The sequence below is a fragment of the Mobula birostris genome, chromosome 16, assembly GCF_030028105.1.
Source record: "Mobula birostris isolate sMobBir1 chromosome 16, sMobBir1.hap1, whole genome shotgun sequence".
NCBI classification, from domain to species: domain Eukaryota; kingdom Metazoa; phylum Chordata; class Chondrichthyes; order Myliobatiformes; family Myliobatidae; genus Mobula; species Mobula birostris.
Window position 1 is genome coordinate 3,921,634 of NC_092385.1, and position 19,923 is coordinate 3,941,556.

The window sequence follows — 19,923 nt, forward strand, 5'->3', positions numbered from 1 at the left end:
TCAGAGATGGCAAGATGCCCTTTTAATTTTTTCATTTTCCAACTTAAAGTTGAATTTACAGTAAACTTGTCAGAAAGAGGGCGACACAACCCTAAGCCCTTTCACCGCACCAGAGCTACTCGGTGTTCTGGGGAGGGAATTCTCTGGATTGGCAATACAAAATTGTAGCTTTTACATGCATTAAAAAAACATCCACAGAAGATTACAGAACAGGGGGAACATTTGTCAGATGGGGCTGGCAGGGGTCATCTTCAGTCGGTCCCGCAATGAACGTGCCTCTGAGTGCCAGTCGCCCCGTTTGACTCTAGGAATCATCTGCCAGGCCCCAAACTCCGAAGGGTGATTAAACAAACTTAACTGCTTGCCCATACCTTACTGGAGCTCAGAGCTGGAGCAGTCACCACTTTCAACTCACTTTGCACAAAGGAACTCAATTAGTTTTACTCCCACTCAATCTTTTTTTTGGGGGTGGGGGGGGGAGGGAGGAAGAACAGAGGGGAAGTCTGGCACTACAAGGTGTCCAGGATGGTGTCGATCCTGGAAATTAGGTCCTGCCGCTTTGAAGAGAGGTGTTTGTCATTCTCGATGTAAGCATCCTTCTTCACCTTCCCAGCTACCAACCGCTCTGCTTCCTGACTGGCCTTCAAGGCCAAGTCCTTCACCTGCCCGTCCAACTTCTGAATCTCAGCCACCTGCAGAGGGAGAGAGGGAGGTGAGGTGGGGATGGGGGAAAGTGGGAGAGGGTGGGGGAGACAGAGGTCAATGACAGGTAGCTTGTCCCTGCCCCATACAGCAGGGCTCCCAGCAAAACAGCTGAACTACAATCAAACAGAGGACACCCAAGATGAAGGTAATATTAACAGGGCAGTAAACGGGCCCTGCCCAGGGCAACAAGCTCAAACCCTTGTTCTGTTATGGGAGGGGCTTTCCTCTGCAGAGACACTGCATCCTCGAGGGCTTCTGAGGAAAGCTCAATGTAGATCAAAAGGAAATGCCTCATGGCAGCAGCATCCATCATTAAAGACCCTCACCACCACAGACATGCCCTCTTCACATTGCCACCATCAGTGAGGAGGGACAGAAGCCTGAAGACAAACTCAGATTCAGGAACAGCTTCTTCCCCGTCAGATTTCTGACCACATTGTCCTGCCTTTTGGTGCCTGTATATTTCTGTAAAATATACAGTAATTTTATGACTTTATACTGCACTGCTGCCACAAGACAAATATCACATCATACAAGTCAGTGAACCTTGTTCTGAAAAGAGAAACTCAGTTGTACTGTCCCCTCCCTGGTACAGCGAAGGAAGATGAGGATCACAAAGGACACAAGCTCGTGATCCTCACCCCCTCCCCAGCTTCATAATCACAAGTTCATTTCTTCAACATGGGGCCAACTTTGTGCAGCTTTGAGGGGAACTTCGGGATTTATCTGAATTAACTTCATTTTGCCAGATACAGTGAAATGCATTATCTGCGTCAAAACAAATCGGCGAGAATTATGCTGGGAAGTGTCACCATGCTTCCAGCACCAACTCTGCATGCCCACAACTTATTAACCCTAACCGCAAGCCTTTAGACTGTGAGAAGAAAGCAGAGCACCCAGAGGAAGCCTACATGGTCACGGGGAGAATGAACAAACTCTTCCAGGCAGCAGCAGGAACTGAACCCGGATCTTACAGTTGGTGGTGTTACAGATCAGCACATGGACGATGGGAAAATGTTGGGCCATGTAGGAGGGAAGGATTACATTGATCTTGGGGCACGTTAGAAGGCTGGCACAAAATTGAGGGCTGAAGAGCCTGTATTGTTCCGATTGCTCTATAATCGAACTGTGAATGTAGAATATGACTGATTCCTTTGATGGGTTTGTTATGAGAGGGTGACTCAGTCATGAGGAATTCTGCAGATGCTCGAAATTCAAGCAACACACAAAGTTGCTGGTGAACGCAGCAGGCCAGGCAGCATCTCTAGGAAGAGGTACAGTCGACATTTCGGGCCCAGACCCTTCGTCCTGATATGTGTAGGGTGACTCTGTAGTGTAGTGGTTAGAGCAACACTTTTACAGAATCTGATATTAGGGTTCAATTCCTGACAATGCCTGTGAAGTTTATACATTCTCCCAGTGACCACGTGGGTTTCCTCCAGGTTCCTCTCACACTCCAAAGACGTACGGGTTAGGTTTGGGTAAGTTGAGGGGATGCCATGTTGGCACTGGAAGCATGGCACCATTTGTGGGCTGCCCCCAGCACGTCCTCAGACTATGTTGGTCTGTGATGCCAACGATGCATTTCACTGCATGTTCAGACGTACATGTGACAAATGCTCACCTTTAATTTAAATCTGAATTTTATAGGTTGTTATCACAAGTGTTACATTAGACTGAACATATGCCTTTGTAGTTTAACTGTAATTGTCTGTTTTTTTAATAATTATCTATATAGATGTTACTGTTCAGTGCGTCCCCTAGTGGTCAGAGTATGGATATGCAGTTGTTCAGTGTGTGCCCCCTAGTGGTCAGTATGGATATGCAATTGTACAGTGTGTCCTCTAGTGGTCAGTACAGTCGTAGGGGTGCCGTACAGATGAGCACTGTGCCAGTAGCCTCCATTTCTCATGGTTGTGGGCGAGTGCTTGGGTTGCTGTAAAGCTCTCTCCGGTCCACTCTACAATGTCTGTCCATTTCTTCCTCGGTCTGCCCCGTTTTCTTTTCCCCTGCACTGTTCCCTGAAGAATGGTCTTTGAGAGTGCATTTGATCTTGTTATGTGGCCATACCATCTCAGCTCCTCTTCTTTACTGTGGACAGTAGATCTTTGTAGTGTCTCATGTGCTGGGTGATGGTTCTTCCTACTTTGTCATTTGAGACATGGTCTGTACAGGAGATGTCAAGGAACATTCTGAAGCCTCTAATTTCTACTGCCTGGATATTCTGTTGAAGTCCATGATTCACGTGCATACAAAAAGATGGAGAGCACAGGCGCATACAGGAGTTTCAACCTGGATCTGAGAGTGACGTTATCATCTCTCCAGATTGGTTTTAGTTTAGCCAGCGTTGCTGTTGTTTGGGCTGTCCTTGCAAGGAATTCAGGCTTTGATCCTTCTTGGTACCAAGATACTTGAACTGTTTGACAACCTCTAGCTCATGTCCACTGTGACTGGCTCCTGTTTCTCATCAGCTTGGGTTTCTGGTAAATGCATCATCCTCACTCCCTGTCAGCCCATCAATGTCATTGACAAATCCAAGGTTTGTTAGGAAAAGTCCTCCGATGCTGACTATGCTGATGTGGTCTTCCAGGGCATCTGTCATTAAGTGGTCACAGTATGTCTATGCAATGTGCCCCTTCGTATGATTCTGGTAGCTTCGAATGGGGTCTATCTGATAGATTAACTCTTATCTGTCAATTTAAATAGAACATTCCTTTTCTATGAGGTATAAAAAGAGATTCTGGACTTACTTCCTGGCATAATTTACATATTACTATTTAACCATTTATGGTTTTATTACTATTTAATTATTTATGGTGCAACTGTAATGAAAACCAATTTCCCCCGGGATCAATAAAGTATGACTATGACTAGATGAACAATTTGCCCTGCCATCTTTTTCAGCCTTTCTGTCCTTTGTTCTTAGCTGCTTCTCCCTGATTCCATTTCATTTTGTTCTATTATCACTTAATAAAACAATTGTGAACCAAGTTTAAGGCTTCTTTCTCGACTTACAAAATAACCTTGAATTAAAAACACCTGAATCCAACAAAAGACTGTTAACTTTTTAATTAAGTTCTTTTAATACCAAGACTTTTGTTCTTTCTTTTCTCCTTTGTTCATTCTTTGCTGTTGTAACACCCAACAACCAATTATAATTGTTTTAAGCCTCATTCTGGACCTCTGAACACCTTGATCACAAAACCACTAGAACCCGGAGGGAAAGGATTTGCCAGGGCCTCTCTGCGTTGACCTCCTTTGCTGAAACCACAGGACCACCCCACACCCCTTACCTTCTCGGCCAGGTCCGAGCCCTCGCTCTTCAGCTTCGACTGCAGGGCACTGATGTCCCCGGACAGGCTGCGATGCTCCGTCTCCAGACTCTTGCGGCCGCTGTTCAGGGTGCCGATATCCCGCGACTGCTTGTACTTGTTCACTGCCTCCTCGAAGAGGCGGTACAGGCCGAGACGCTTGTTCACCAGAGTCAGCACCTGCTCGGTGATGGAGGCCACCTTCATCCGGGCTTCCGCTGCCGGATCCTGCAGTGACAAGCGGGGCAAGCGGAGACTTCAGCAAGGAGCACTGGCTGAAACCATCCAGTCCCAGCATGGATACAGGCCCTTCAGCCCAACTAGTTCATGCTGACCATGGTGCCCACCAGCTGGTCCCAATTTCCTGTGTCATCCGTGTTTCTTCAATGATGCTATCGCACCTGCCCCAGACACTTCCTCTAGCAGCTTGCTCCATTTAATTACCACCCTCTGTGTGAAAAAGTTCTACCCAGGTCTTTCCCCTCTCATCCTAAATCTATACCCCCTGGTTTTGGACTCCCCTACCCTGGGGTAAAGACCATTACTATCCGCCTCAACTATACCTCTCAGTTTTAAACATTTCTACAAGGTTGCCCCCCCCCTACCCCCATTCTCCTACGTACCAAGGAGTAAAGAACCAACCTGGCCAACCTCTCCCTACAACTCAGGTCCTCTGGTCCAGGGGTCCCCAACCTTTTTTGCACCGCGGACCGGTTTAATATTGACAATATTCTTGCAGACGGTTTGGCAGGGGTGGGGGTGGTGGTGTTCAAGTTTAACAGTGCGTGACAGGGAATGAGGAAAGGTGCTGCTGACTCATATCATTTCATATCGCCAAATCATATTGTTTCCTCGCGGCCTAATAGCCCGTGCTTTGCGGCCCGGTGGTTGGGGACCACTGCTCTGGTCCCAACAATATCCACAGATCTTCCCTGCATTTTTAAAAAAATTATGTATTGCACTGTACAGCAGCCACAAAACAAAATTCATGATAACAAATCCGATTCTGATCGCAGTTTAACTACCTCTTTCATATAACAGGGACTGAAATCGTACACAGTACTCCAACACTTTACACAACTGACCATAATGCCCCAACTCCTATACTCATTGCCCTGCCTGAAGGCTGGCATACAAAACAATTTTTAAACTATCCTGTCTAGCTGATGTTGCTTTCAGTGAAATATTCACTTGTACTCCCAAGTGTCTCTGTTCCATCACACTCCCTAGTGCCCAGGATTCATTGTTCAAGACTTACAGTCCATTTCCAAAATGTATCAGCTCACACTTACGTCTACCCACAAAGACCAAATCTTTTAGAGAACAGCAAGCAGGGAGAGGCCACAGGTTCATGGTCAAGGAGAATAGATGTAAACTGTAGATTAAAAAAAATCCCCTCAATTTAGTACAATAATCCCAAGACATTTACAGGAGATGTTAATGTATCACTGAGCCCAAATACACTCTTGGTGTGTGGGATCTGAGTATGTGACAAGGCGAGAGAGGACAGAGAGATGTTGGGAGGAGTTCTGTAGTTACAAGAGCTACAGTCACCAGTTGTGATGCAGGGCTGTATGGGAAGCAGCTCATAATAGAGGACTGCAGAAGGCGTCAGCACAGTGCCTCTCTGCTCCAGGGGTCCTGGGTTCGATCCTGACCAGCAGAACTATCTGCATGTGGCACACGGATGAACTTACTGTTGGTAACCCCACTTCCCCGATGCCCCGCTCTCCTCCCACATTTCAAGGAAGTTTGGATTAGTAGCTGAATTTGACATGGGGGTGAGTGCTAGAATTGTGGTGAAAGAGGGACGAGAAAGGAGGTGGCAATGGGAACGTAGTGAAGAATATAATAGGATTAGTGTAAAGCTGTGCTCGACAGCACCATGACTTGTTGGGCCAAAAGGGTCCATTTCCCAGCTGTTGGACTATGTGGAGAGAGGGTGAAGGCTAGGGTAGGGGAAGGAACAAGGAGACTGTCAGACTGAGGTAGTAGGCACAGTTGGAGAGGACATTGCTTCGTCTGGGGAGTTAGTTTGGGATAAGCAGAGCTCAGGGAAGAAACTTCTTTTTAGGAACAATTTCCCCTCTGCCAACAGATTTTGAACAGTTCATGAATTTATGAACCTTTCTCAGTACTGTGCTCATTTTTGCTGATATTTATATTACTGTAATTTAAAGTAATATGTATGCACTGTACTGCCGCTACAAAACAATTTTCATGATGTACAGAACACAGAACATTACAGCACAGGACAGGTCCCTCAGCCCCAATGTTGTGTCAACCTTTTAACCTACTGAGAGATCAATCTAACCCTTCCCTCCTGCATCGTTCCCCACTTTTCTGTCATCCATTTGCTGATCTAAGAGCTTCCTAACGTATCGGGCTCTACCACCACCCCTGGCAGCCACTACTCTTGTATAAAGACGCTGGAGATGTCAGCACTAATAAACCTGATTCTCAGAGGGTTAAACCACTGTCAAGAGCACCAGCTCACCTTTGTGATCGAGAAGTCCAAGCGGACATAGATGATGACAGTGAAGAACAGAATGTAGAAAGCTCCCACCACAAGCAGGGGCTCCTGGAGCATCAGGACCTTGTTGAAGTTGTAGTGGATCTGTAGGAGGAACGAGCACGAGAGGTGAGGGAAATTATTCACAGTCACAACTCCGTGCCCCGTCAGGTAACCCTGTTGGTTCAGTTCAACCTGGCAGAGGGGCACTGGGTCACAGGGACCCGGCACTAGGTCTGATAACTTCTCTCAACTGGGAAAGCCGAGCGAATGAGAGGGCAGAGCTACAGATGCCCCTTTAGAATGGCAATGAGGAGGAATTTATTTAGCAGAGGGTGGTGAATCTGTGGAATTTATTGCCACAGAGGGCTGTGGGTATATTTAAACGGGAAGTTGATACGTTCTTGATTAGTAAAGGCATTTAAGGTACAGGGTCAGCTGAGGCAACATGTACCAACCATCCCAAAATACTGTTCCGAGAAAGGATTGAGGAGCCAGGGTCAGAAAAGTCATGGATATAGGAAATAAAGATAAAGATGAGCTTTATTTGTCTCGTGAAACATACGATTGCATCCACAGTGACATTATCCTTTGTAGTGCCAGTCCCACTCCGTGGATGGTCCTCAGCACTGTGTGGGTGGTATAGTATTACGGTGGCGAGGGCATTGCTTTACTGTGCCAACTGTAAGGTTATGGTTCAATGCCCACCTCTGTCTGCAGGGAGAGTGTACATTCTCCGTCACCACATGGGTTTCCTCCCACGTACAGTTAGGCTTTAGTGAGCTGTGGGCATACTACGGTGGCGCTGGAAGTGTGGCAAAACTTGCAGGCTGTCCAGCACAACCCTCGTGATTTGACTGGACGCGAACAATGCATGTTTCGATGTACGTGTGACAAATAAAAATCATCTTTACAGGAGTGAGTGGTCAGTACAGGGCAAGGAGGACCGCACAACACGATCGCCCAGGTCACTACATACAGAGAGCTGGCTTAACAAGGTTAACCCCTTTCTGTCAATGTCTGATAGCTCTGGGTTTGTACTTGCTGGACTTCAGGAGAATTGACAGGTGGGGAGTGAAATCTACTGTAAGGCCTAGATAGATGTGAAGAGGATGTTTGCCTTAGTGGAGGAGTCCAAGATCAGAGGGCACAGGCTCAAAATAAAATGGCATCCTTTTAGAACGGAGATGAGGAGGAATTTCAGGGTGATGAATCTGGGGAATTTCTTGCCACAGACAAGGAATTGTCTGGAGGCTAAGTCGCCGAGTATACTTAAAACTGAGGTTGCTGACCTCTTGATTACTAAGGGGAGAAGGCAGGAGGATAGGGTTGAGATGGAAAAGCGGAGCAGACTCAATGGGCTGAATGGCCTAATTGTACTCCAATGTCACATGGTCAACCTCTCACCCTTTGCTCCAAAGAGAAAAGCTCCTCCCTGCAAGGCAGGGAGGATCCTGGTAAATCTCCTGTGCTCTGCAACGCAGCTCAGTCATGTATAAGGGGTCTGACCATCCTTGAATCAAGAGAAATGGCAGCAACGAGGGCCAAAGGACAATGGTTAAGAATGGGAGGAAGGCAGCAGGTACCACGATATCCTGAATATGCTGTTCCACCAGGTTTGACTTGTGGGCAATGATCACCGGCCGGCCGAACGTGTCCAGGTAGGTGTAGTGGAGTTCGTCAGGCTGTCGGTTGATCCCATATGGCGTGTCCAAGTGAATGTTCCTGCAGAAAATACAGATAGGCTGACATGAGAGTGGGAGAGGCAACTTAGCGCACAGAGTTTTATTCCTGTTTCCAGAGGCCAAGTACACTTAGAACACTGACTTACTGTAGATAGAGTAAAACACCCTCTAGCCTGTCCCATCACACTCTCCCCACACATAGACAGGGTGGGAGAGATTTTCAGGGGTAAAGACCTCTCTCCCCCACCCCCCCGCCCCCCAATCCCTACCAAATAATCTGCTTGCTGTCTCATTTTCTATGCTTCACAAAGCAGGAAGAAGCCATTCAGCCCCTCAAAATTTTCCATCATTCAACAATAGCACAGCTATACTACACGATCACATGATCTCATGTAAAAGCAAGCAGGCTTTTTCCACTGAGATTCGGTGAAACTAGAACTAGAGGTCACAGGTCAAGGGTGAAAGGTAAAATATTTTAGGAGAACACGAGAGGAAACTTCTTCGTTCAGAGACAGGTGAGACTTTTGAATGAGCTGCTTGGGGGGAGGGAGGAGTGGTGGATGCGGGTTCAATTGGATAGGTACATGGATGGGTGGGTTATAGTCCGGCTGTGGGACAATGGGATTAGACAGATGAATAGTTCAGTACAGACTAGATGGGCCAAAGGGCCTGTTTCCATGTTGTGGTCTCAGTGATTCAATCAGACCTTTGACATTCTGGGACTTGGAGGTCACCGTGCATTCATTAGCTGTTAACAAGAAGTTGCTGGCTTGATTCATGATGAAGTGTGGTCCAGGAGGAGCAGACGTGAGTCTGTCCGTTCAGGAACAGGGGCTGGACCAGTCTTCCTCTGGAATCTCGTCCACAACGTGAGCCCTTACAACATGGGTGGCCCCGAGCTGGCATCGCCTGAAGGACGCCAGCCTCCACACGATGTCAGCGTGTTGATCCAGGTCCATACGAAACACAAGAACAACTAACGACAAGGAAGATGACATTCATTCCTTCAGCTTGTTGGAGCCCCGCCTGACAGTGGCTTATCTGTTGCATGCACACTTTGATGTTGCTCGCTTGATAAACTCACCATGGGAGACTTGGAAAATGCTGACCCAACAAATGGTGAATACCCAGTGCAGACTAGATTTCTGTGCTTTAGCGCGGTGACTTAAAAACACACGTACATGCAAACCTGGAGACTTGTGTGGTCTGGACTTCATCTCCAGACTAAATGGGTGTTAGTACTTATCAGCTGGGAAAAAGGCAAAACTACTGCTCACAACCTACACCCAGGAACAGGGAGCAGCTACAACACGAGGTGAACGTGTGGCGGGCACCAATCACTCACCTTGCTCCTTCTGGGAGAATCAACTTCACGGTGAGGTCGTCAATCACTTGATCATCGAATACATGATCAACAAACCTCATTTTCAGAGCGTACTGGTCACCTGATAGGAGACAGAAAGGTAACATAGGCTTAACTGACCAATCAGCATGAGTGAAAGGACAGGTCACTCTGTCCCAGGGTGAGGGCAGTAAGGTATCAGTCCTAACTCCAATCTCCATCCAGACCCAGGGAGACAACATACCATAGTTACTGAAATCTGGAGTGAATCACAAAATGGAGGCGCTCAGAAAGTCAAGCAGTGTCGAAGGGGGTGAAAAATGTAGCCTCCAAACCAAGAGCATGAATAACGATTTCTCTAACTTGGTAATCTCTCTCGCCTCCCTCCTCTTTTTCTATTCCTCACTGACTCCTTTCTTAACCCTCCTCTTCTCCCTGCCTGCCCATCACTTCCCCCTCTCCAATCAGATTCAATCTTCAGCCCTTTCTCTCTTCATCCCACCACCTTTAAGCTTCTAATTTCATCTCCTCCACCACCCACCTTCCCTCTCACATGGACTCACCTATCACCTGCCACCTCGTACTCCTCCCTCTCCCCCCAAACTGCCCCCGTCCCTTCCAGTTCTGATGGAAACGTCGACTGTTTATTCCCCTCAGCCCGACCAGCTGAGTTCCTCCAGCATCTTGTGTGTGTTGAGTTGAGTGAAAGGAGGGAGAGAGCTGGTATAAGGAGGCAAAGGGAAACAGGTGGAGCCAGAGCTGGCAGGTGTTAGGTGGACCCAGGTGAAGAGGAGTACTGTGAGAAAGGGAGAGTAGGAATAGTGACAGAAGCTGGAAGGTGAAAGGTGACAAAGGACTGAAACGAGAATCTGCCAGGAAACCAGTCTCCAAATGGATACTGCGAGGCAGTTGGAGCGTGGAATCTAGCAGGGGAGGTGAAAGGGCAGATGGGATCGTGGAGAGAGGGGAACCAGACTATGGGTAATGGACGGATGGGATCATGGAGAGAGGGGAACCAGACTGTGGGTAAAGGACAGATGGGATCATGGGGAGAGGGGAACCAGACTGTGGGTAATGGACAGATGGGATCATGGAGAGAGGGGAACCAGACTGTGTGTAAAGGACAGATGGAGAGGGTGCAGCAGGAGTGATGGGGAGTGTAAGTAGGTAGATCAGGAGAGAAAAATCATCTGCTCCCAAGTAAACTTCCACATGAAGTAGTTGGGGAGCCCACTGGTGAGGCGTTGCCAGGATGGCTTAAGGACGTCATTGACTTTAAGGTAGGAGTGTTGTGTGGAAAGGGAAGTGGTCAGGAATGAGATGGAAGAAGGACCATGTATTCTGGGAAGAGGTGGCAAGCTGAGAGCTTAGGCGACAATGGCGCCTAACTGCGACTCCTTTGCTTGCCTCTTCAGAAACAGCTCTACTTCCACCTTTAACATCTCTACTAGGGTTCTTTTGAAGACCCTGAGCTGGAGTTACATGCTGATTACAGTTCTTTGCAGGAATGGGATCCGCTCTTGTGGTTTCACGACTGGCCGTTATTTGGCACACTGAGGGCTCGGCCTAAGAGCTTTGTTCGCCTTCGGGAGGTCTGAGATTTCGTGGCTCTGGAAACTGGGGGGAGGGAGGGGAGGGGGGGAGGGGAGAGAGAGAGAGAGAGAGAAAGAAAAATTGAAGGTCGGTGTCCAGGCAGGAGATCGGTGTGCCATGGGAGATGGAAGAACTAAGGCTGCGTGCCCAGAGACCCAAGATCTTTGGGCACAGAGCTTGGAAAAAGCAACGCAAAGGACTTTTAACATCGCAAACCAGTGAGTAGTTTGTTATATTTCCCCTCTTGCTGTGAAACAGAGACACCTCTTTCTCCCTTATTAGGGAGAGAGAGAGAGCCTGTGGTATGTTGAATACCGGGTGAACAAGTAGTCTTTGGGGTAACTGCAAGTCCGTGTCTTTGCTGTTGCTTTGCTCACGCTTGCGTGCTCAGTGACGGGTGCCATTGCTTCTTTTTGCCTGTGGGGGGAGGGGGACCGTTACTTACTGCCACTTATGCACAGGAGGGAGGGGAGCTGGGGGGGGGGCTTTGGGGTTCTGTCATTCATTCTGTCAATAACCGTCATTCATTCTTTAGGGGCAGTCCTGTTTTCGTGGATGGTTGTGAAGAAAAAGCATTTCAGGATGTATATTGTGTACATTTCTTTGACATTATATGTACCTTTGAAGCCTTACAACTGCAGTACTGCCCAAACCAACAAGTGCCATCTCTGCTCCATCTCACAAAAGACCTTCACAAAGAACGGTGACCAGACAGACCAAAGACCAGTCTCCAAGTGGTCTCTATGCTATAACACTTTGCTCATGACTACAATTAAGGAGGTGATACAGCAGCCTGAAGACACACACCTAACATTTCAGTAACAGCTCCTTCCCCTGAACTACCAGAGTTCTGATCAGTCCATGGACATTACTGTACCTCAGTATTCCTCCTTTGCAGAATTTGTATTTTGTAATTTATAGTATATTTTATGTATTGCACTTTAATGGTGCCACAGAACAATTTCCTGACATACAGTACTATGCAAACGTCTTAGGCATGCAAATTTATAGTTAGGGTGTCTAAGACCTTTGCACGGTACTGTAATTGTTAACATGGAGCAGAGAGCGAGTTTGTAAAACAGGCAGGAGCGAAGGATGTTGGGAGTGGTGAGGATGCGCTGCCGCGGGAGGGGCGTGAGACAGGTGGCAGAGAAACAGCGCTGGGGCAGCGGGTGGTGCTGATGAAGACACACCCAGCTCTGAGACACCAGGCAAGGTCATTTGATTCCAAACCATTGGTTTATTGATCATTACAGAATGTCTCTCTGGTGCTTCCTGCTCCCTCCCCTCTCCCCAACCATGATTTCCCTCTCCCTGTCCCCTTCCCACTCTCAGTACACAATAGAGACCCGTATCAGAACCAAGTTTATCACTTACATATGTCAAGAAATTTGGTTTTTTTTTTGCAGCAGTACAGTGCAATACACAAAATTACTGAAGTGCTGCGCAAAAGTCTCCCTAGCTGTACACACATAGGTGCCTATGTACGTCAGTGAAAGTAAACCCAATTCCGTATCAATCTCTACTTAAGGTGTAAACCTGGGACTGGTACTGACCAATGTTGTACAGGTACTCATAGCTGGGCAGGTTGTATCCAATGACATAGTGGGTCTTCCAGCCACCAAACAGTGGGAAGCGAGGACGGACTTCCATCTCCACAGAATCATCCAGGACAACCAAGTGGCTGGTGGAGATGTTCCCAATGTCATCACGGTAGTAAACGTCCTGGGCAGCAGCAGGGAGGATGGTCTGGAATGGACAGCAGAGAGATTGTCACAACAGCTTCCGGTTGAATCAGAGCCTCAAACTAAGAGACGTGGACCTGCCAGCTGGAGCCAGCCACATCACAGAGGTGAGGTGAGAGGCAGAGCTGGTGAAGGTCGCTACAGAAATGCAAATGTTCCTCTCTCCAGTTACATTAGTATCAATCTACACGTGGATAAAATCCACCCTGGATTTGACCTTCTACCCCTGTGGGGGTCAGTAGAAGGGCAGGGTCATTCAGGATGAGACTTCTGTGATACAACAGTTGTATTCCTTAAAGTGAATCACCTTGGAATGGGAGTATCTCTCATCTCCTTTGGAGTGAAGGAGAATGAAAGGTATGATAGATGTGTACAAGCAGCATATATCGAGCGGACAGCCAGAGACTTTTCCCCAGGTAGGAAGTGGCCAACATGAGGGGGCATAATTTTAAGCAGATTGGAGGAAAGTATGGGTGGGGGCGGGGAGAAGGGAGACAGTGTGTGGAGATGTCAGATGAGATCTTTTAAATATACAGAGTGTTGGGTGGAGTGCATGAAACACTGCTGGGGTAGTGGTAGAGGCAGCCATTTAAGAGACTCTTAGATAGGCACATGGATGAAAGAAAAATTCAAGGCTTAGGTGCGAGGAAGGATCATATTGATCTTGGAGCAGGGCAAAAGTCGGCACAACGTTGTGTTTTGAAGGACTGTACACTGTGCGAAGTTCTATGCTTCTGAATGTGAGACATACCTTGAAGGATTTAACAGAGGATATCCCACTGTCTGGTTGCCTCTGGTAGTCGTAGCGGGAGAAAGGCCCCTTCAGAATGGCGCCACAATGCTTCAGGTCGATGGTCTCCTCCACAGCGATGTTCCCCCAGTGCGACACCTCGATGAGGCGTGTCATGCTGACAATGGCCAAGAAGGGGCTGTTGTTCTCATAATGCACCCTCAGCGGGTCCTGGAAGGGCAGTACAGCACATCAGTGAGAACAACTGTCAGCATTAAATCTGCTCATCAAACTCAGTCCTGCTCTCATAGACACCTGATACGGAGAGAGCAGACAATCAACTGAGAGCAAGGGGCCACAGGATAGTTCCTTAACCGTCTGCAAGGAAGTTCTCCATTCTCTCTGCGACTATGTGGGTTTCCTCTCTCATTCCAAAGTCGTACAGTTTCGGGTAGGTTGTGGACATGCTATGTTAGTGTTGAAAGCATGCCGACATGTACGGACTGAGCCCAGCACATCCCCAGACTGCATCGTCTGTTTGATGCAAACACATTTAACCGTGTGCTTCGATGTACATGTAACAAGTAAAGCTAATCTTAATCCAGTCATACACTGGAGATCCAGAACAACACACACAGAATGCTGCAGGATCTCAGCAGGTTGGGCAGCATCTACGGAATTGAATAAACAGTTGACGTCTCTGGCCGAAACCCTTCTTCAGGGCCTAATCTAATCACTTGCTTCCCCTGCAACTGCCCAGCTCATTAACCCTGCAAGAGTTAACAGTGGCATGTAATGGGTCTAACACTTGTTCAGAGAAGAATCACCTCAGATGGTGTGTGTGTGTGTGTGTGTGTGTGTGTGTGTGTATACACAAGGATATGGCAAATTGCAGCTGTGCTCTGACAGTCGCTCAAATGCACAGGGAAGTCATTAATCAGCCACAGAACCCCGTGCCAAGGGAACATGTGAAGTGATCGCAAGTACTTTTTGTTCCGAGTAGCTGATAGGAAAGCCATGGCCACACTAACACCTGCTTCTGGTGCTGGGGAAACTGTTACAAGGAGGAAAATATACAAGACAGGAAATACAATTTAGTTCATAGATGACAGGAATTATTTGCAGCTTTTGCCAGAGGCTGCTGGATATTGGGAAGGTACAACTGACAGTATCCTATTAAACAATTAGTCACTTACTATAGTATTTAAGCTGCAGAAAGACTCTTTATGAAGAATGAATCTCTTTTGCAAGAAGTATTTCCATTATAAATGCAAATCACACTATTTCAGAAGTAATGAGGTTAGTGCAGGAGAGCGTTGTCTGTGCAGCTCTGAGAGCTTTAATGCTTGCCCTTTTTAGGATGTTGTTGCAAAGGAAAGATTTAAAGATTAACTTTGTCACATGCACACTGAAATATCACAGCCACAGAATAGAGGGACATCCATTTAGAACAGAGATGGGGAGGAATTTCTTTAGCCAGAGTGGTGAATTTATGAAATTCATTGCCAGACAGCCGAGGAGGCCAAGTCATTGGGTTTATTTAAAAAAAAGACGCTGATAGGTCCTTGATTAGTAAGGGTGTCGAAGGTTATGGGGAGAAGGCAGAAGAATGGGGTTGAGAGGGAAAATAAACCAGCCACGATAGACAGGTGGAGCAGACTCGATGGCCCGAATGGCCTAATTCCACTCCTGTCTTATGGTCTATATACAGTGAAATGCAAGGTTTGAGTACGTGAATAACAGTCTGAGGGTGTGCTGGGGGCAGCTCACGTGTCTGCACGTTTCCGGCACAAACACAGCATGCCCACAACTAACCCTAAGCAAAACGCCTTTGGAACCTGGGAGGAAACCAGAGCACCCGGGGGAAACCCATGCAGTCATGGGGAGAAGGTACAGTAGCAGGAATTGAATACTGATCCCCAAGACTAACACCTTAATATTCAAGGAGACATTATTTCATTGTCTTGGTCCACAAAATGCCAATGGAAAAGCCAAGATACCCGAGAGAGGCAAGAAGGAACCATAAGGTCAAACCCAAGCTGGGATCACAGAACACACACAAGCATGCTCCTGTTTCCTCTCAGTCCAAAGATACACACACCAGTTAGTAGGTTAATTGGTCGTTTAGGTTTGTCCTGTGTTTAGGCTAAGGCTAAAAAGGCCAGTTGCTGGATGGCGGGCTTGTTGGGACAGAACGGCCCGTTCTGTGCTAAACAGATACGACAATATCCAGCATCCCTCTCCTACTGTAATATGACAGATAATAGATAATTATTAAACAGTTCCCAAGAAAGGCAAGTGAAGCAGGACTAGGTTAATAAGGGCCTATAGCAGGTCAAAGTGTACGCCGAATCGAGATCAATAAACACAAGAAGGATAATTTTCCCCACTGCCTGCATACTAATACATTAATCCTTTCCGTAACACATAATTAATTCTCTGAAGAAACTTCCGAGTCGAAAATTTATCCTTCTCTCTCCCCTCAGATTCTGCCCAACCAGCTCAGTGTTTTAACCCCTCCTCCCAGATCTCCAGCATCTGCAGTTCCTGATGAAAGGTCTCAGCCCAAAATGTTGACTATTTATCCCTCTCCATAGGCACTGTCTGACCAGCTGAATCCCTCCAGCATTGTGTGTGTGCTAATCTTCAGCTCCCTTTTCACATGTAAATCTCTACGGCCAGTACCTGCAAATTTAGCCAGGCGTCCGCAGATGTTTGCAAGGACAACCCTGCACGGGTGGCCAGATGTCACAATTCAGTGCTGGAGGTCTGCCTAATGTTAATCCTATCCTGTCTAAGCAGAGGTTCCGATACATCTGAGTTGCTTTGTGGGAAATTTATAAGGTGGATACAGGGCCACTTGTTTCCTACAGTGAGGGAGTCTCGGAATACAAGGACAATCCTTTAAAACAGATAAAGAGGAATTTCTTTAGCCAGAGGGTGATGAATCTGTGGAATTTATTGCCAAAGATGGCTGGAGGCCAAGTCATGGGTATTTTTAAAACAGAGCTTGATAGGTTCTTGATTAGTCAGGGTATCAAAGGTTACAGGGAGAAGACAGGAGAATGGGGTTGAGGTGAAGAATAAAATCAGTCATGAGGGAATGGTGGAGCAGATTTGATGGGCTAATTCTGCTCCTATGCCTGTGGTCTTGGTAATTTTATTTGCTTTATTCACAAGGTTGACTTTTCTCAGTAGTGAACATGTTTGCTAAAGGCCCAGCAATGTTAAATGTGCAACCCTAATGGACACAAACAAACCTCAGAGCCGCCCCCTCCTCCACCACACACAACAGGTTTCAACTACAGCTGGTGTAGTGGCTAGTGGAACTCTGCCCTCAGTAAAACCATGTGGCAAGGGGCAATTTTAACTGGAGCTGGCAATATACCGGCAGGGTACAAGAGACTACAGAGGCTGGAATCTACAGCAACAAGCAATTTGCTGGAAGAACTCAGCAAATTCATAAGTACATTTGTTATGAAAGTACGTACAGGACAGGGATTCCCAACCTGGGGACCACAGACGCCTTTGTTAATGGCACTGGTCCATGGTATGAAGAAGCTGGGAACCCCTGGTACAGGATGTGTCACTGAGAACATGCGTTGTAGAGTCCATAGGTCAGGGAATCAGTTCAGAGTTGAGGTGAGTGAAGTTACTCACTATCTGTGGGGGAGGAATTGCTGATGTTACAGGGCAAATCTCTGCAGTGGAACCCAGCCCCAATGCAGAGGTCAAAGCTGAATGTTAGCAATTCCTCCCCTACTCATTCCCCTGCAAGCAGACGCTGCTCGACTCACTGAGATTCCCCAGCAGACATGCCTGTCCTTCCCAGTGGTGGATCACTAGAGTCACTGAAAGAACAGGTGTGGGAAGTTTGCTGAAGGCGGTAAGGAAAGAGTGGACAAAACAAAAAATGTTGCTCTCATCACCTGGCTGTAGGGAGCGATGTCCCTGAATGGCCCGTATTCGATGGAGTCCTCAGATTTGCTGGGGTTTCCAAGTTTGGTGTAACTTTCGACGTTCTTCGAAGCAAGCTTGACCCGAGTCATTTGGGTCTTGGTGGGGTACGGCGAGTAGAAGTAATGGCTGCCTTCAAACACCACAAACTGTTTCTCAGCCTGGGCAATGTGCGTCGGGAAAGGCCGCAGGACGTGAGTGAACGTGGTTTCGATGGTCAACTTAACTCTGGCACCAGCTGCCAAGTTCGATCCCAGCTTCACTCTGAAGAACTTTCCACTGGAAATGGAAATAAAAAGTGATGAACTGTCTCTAGAAAAACACCACTCACTCTCAGAGCCTTTGACTCAAGATTCATGATTAACATCACACTGCACAAGTGTAAAGGAGAGACAAATAATTGTAACTCCAGAGCCGATGCAGCACAAAAAGAAAAACCACAAGATAACAAACATGATTGAGTTCAACTTGAAATTTAACAGGGAGAAAGTAAAGCCTGACATAGTGTTTTTTCAGTGGAGTAAAGGAAATTACAGTGGGATGAGAGAGGAGTTAGCCAAAGTACATTGGAAGGAAATGCTGGCAGGGATGACAGCAGAGCAGCAATGGCGTGTGTTTCTGGGGAAAATGAGGAAGGTGCAGGATAGATGTATTCCAATAACAAAGAAATACTCAAATGGCAAAATAGTACAACAGTGGCTGACAAGGGAAGTCAAAGCTAATGTAAAAACAAAAGAGAGGGCATACAACGAAGCAAAAATTAGCGGGAAGATAGAGGATTGGGAAGCTTTTAAAAACCTACAGAGAGCAATGAAAAGGATATTTAAGAGGGAAAAGATGAAATATGAAAGCAAGCTAGCAAATAATATCAAGGTTGATAGAAAAAGCTTTTTCAAGTATATAAAAATGAAAGTTGAGAGTGGATATAGGTCTGCTAGAAAATGAGGTTGGAGAAACAATAATGAGGGACAAGGAGACAGCAGATGAACTAAATGAGTATTTTACATCAGTCTTCACTGTGGAAGACACTAGCAGTATGCCAGGTGTTGAGGGGTGTGAGGGAAGAGAAGTGAGTGCAATTACTATTACAAGGGAGAAGGTGCCCAAAAAGCTGAAAGATCCAAGGGTACATGTCACTTGGACCAGATGAACTGCACCCTAGGGTTCTGAAAGGAGGTAGCGGTAGAGATTGCGGAGGCATTAGTAATGATCTTTCAAAAATCATTGGATTCTGGCATGGTGCCAGAGGACTGGAAAATTGCAAATGTCACTCCACTTTTTAAAAAAAAAAAGGAGGAAAGCAGCAGAAAGGAAATTATAGACCAGTTAGCCTGACATCAGTGGTCAGGAAGATGTTGGAGTCAATTGTTAAGGATGAGGTTATGGAGTACTTGGTGATATAGGACAAGATAGGACAAAGTCAGCCTGATTTCCTTAAGGGAACATTGTACCTGAAGAACCTGTTGGAATTCTTTGAGGAGATTACAAGTAGGATAGATAAAGGGGATGCAGTGGATGTTGTATATTTGGACTTTCAGAAGGCCTTTGACAAGGTGCCACACATGAGGCTGCTTACCAAGTTAAGAGTTAATGGTATTATACAAAAGTTACTAACATGGTTAGAGCATTGGCTGATTGGTAGGAGGTAGTGAGTGGGAATAAAAGGATCCTTTACTGGTTGGTTGCCAGTGTCTAATGGTGTTCTGCAATGGGCAGTGTTGGGACTGCTTTTCATGCTGTATATCAATGATTTGGAGGATGGAGTAGATGGCTTTGTTGCCAAGTTTGCAGATGATACGAAGATTGGTGGAGGGGCAGATAGTGTTAAGTGAACAGTTAGGCTGCAGAAAGACATTATGAGAATGGACAACAAAGTGGCAAATGAAATAATGTTAGAAAATGTATGGTCATGTACTTTGGTAGTAGAAATAAATGTGCAGACTATTTTCTAAACGGTGAGAAAATACAGGAATCTGAGATGCAAAGAGATTTGAGAGTCCTTGTGCAGAACACCCTAAAGGTTAACTTGGAGGTTGAGCTGGTGGTGAGGAAGGCAAATGCAATGTAAACATTCATTTCAAGAGGTCTACAATATAAGGAACAGGGATGTGATGCTGAGGCTTTATAAGACACCGGTGAGGCCTCACCTGGAGTATTGTGAATAGTTTAGGGCTCATCTAAGAAAAAAATGTGCTGGTATCGGAGAATGTTCAGAACAAGTTCACAAGGATGATTCTGGGAATGAAAAAGTTATTATACGAAGAACGTTAGATGGCGCTGGGTCTGTACTCGCTGGAATTTAGCAGGATGGGGGGATTTCATTGAAACCTTTTGAATGTTGAA

General features: G+C 46.6%; 1 protein-coding gene across 1 annotated transcript in view; it reads right to left on the reverse strand.

The window, feature by feature from the left end:
- The window catches only part of rpn1 (ribophorin I), a 41,245-nt gene continuing 21,322 nt past the window's right edge, over positions 1-19,923 (reverse strand). Inside the window, exons 3-10 of the mRNA XM_072280238.1 lie at positions 17,553-17,859; positions 13,645-13,854; positions 12,705-12,897; positions 9,559-9,658; positions 8,115-8,253; positions 6,514-6,633; positions 3,999-4,244; positions 1-692 (exon numbers count right to left, since the gene is read on the reverse strand). Of these exons, the coding sequence (XP_072136339.1) occupies positions 510-692; positions 3,999-4,244; positions 6,514-6,633; positions 8,115-8,253; positions 9,559-9,658; positions 12,705-12,897; positions 13,645-13,854; positions 17,553-17,859 (1,498 nt within the window). The 3' untranslated portion in view covers positions 1-509. The remainder of the gene's footprint in view (positions 693-3,998; positions 4,245-6,513; positions 6,634-8,114; positions 8,254-9,558; positions 9,659-12,704; positions 12,898-13,644; positions 13,855-17,552; positions 17,860-19,923) is intronic.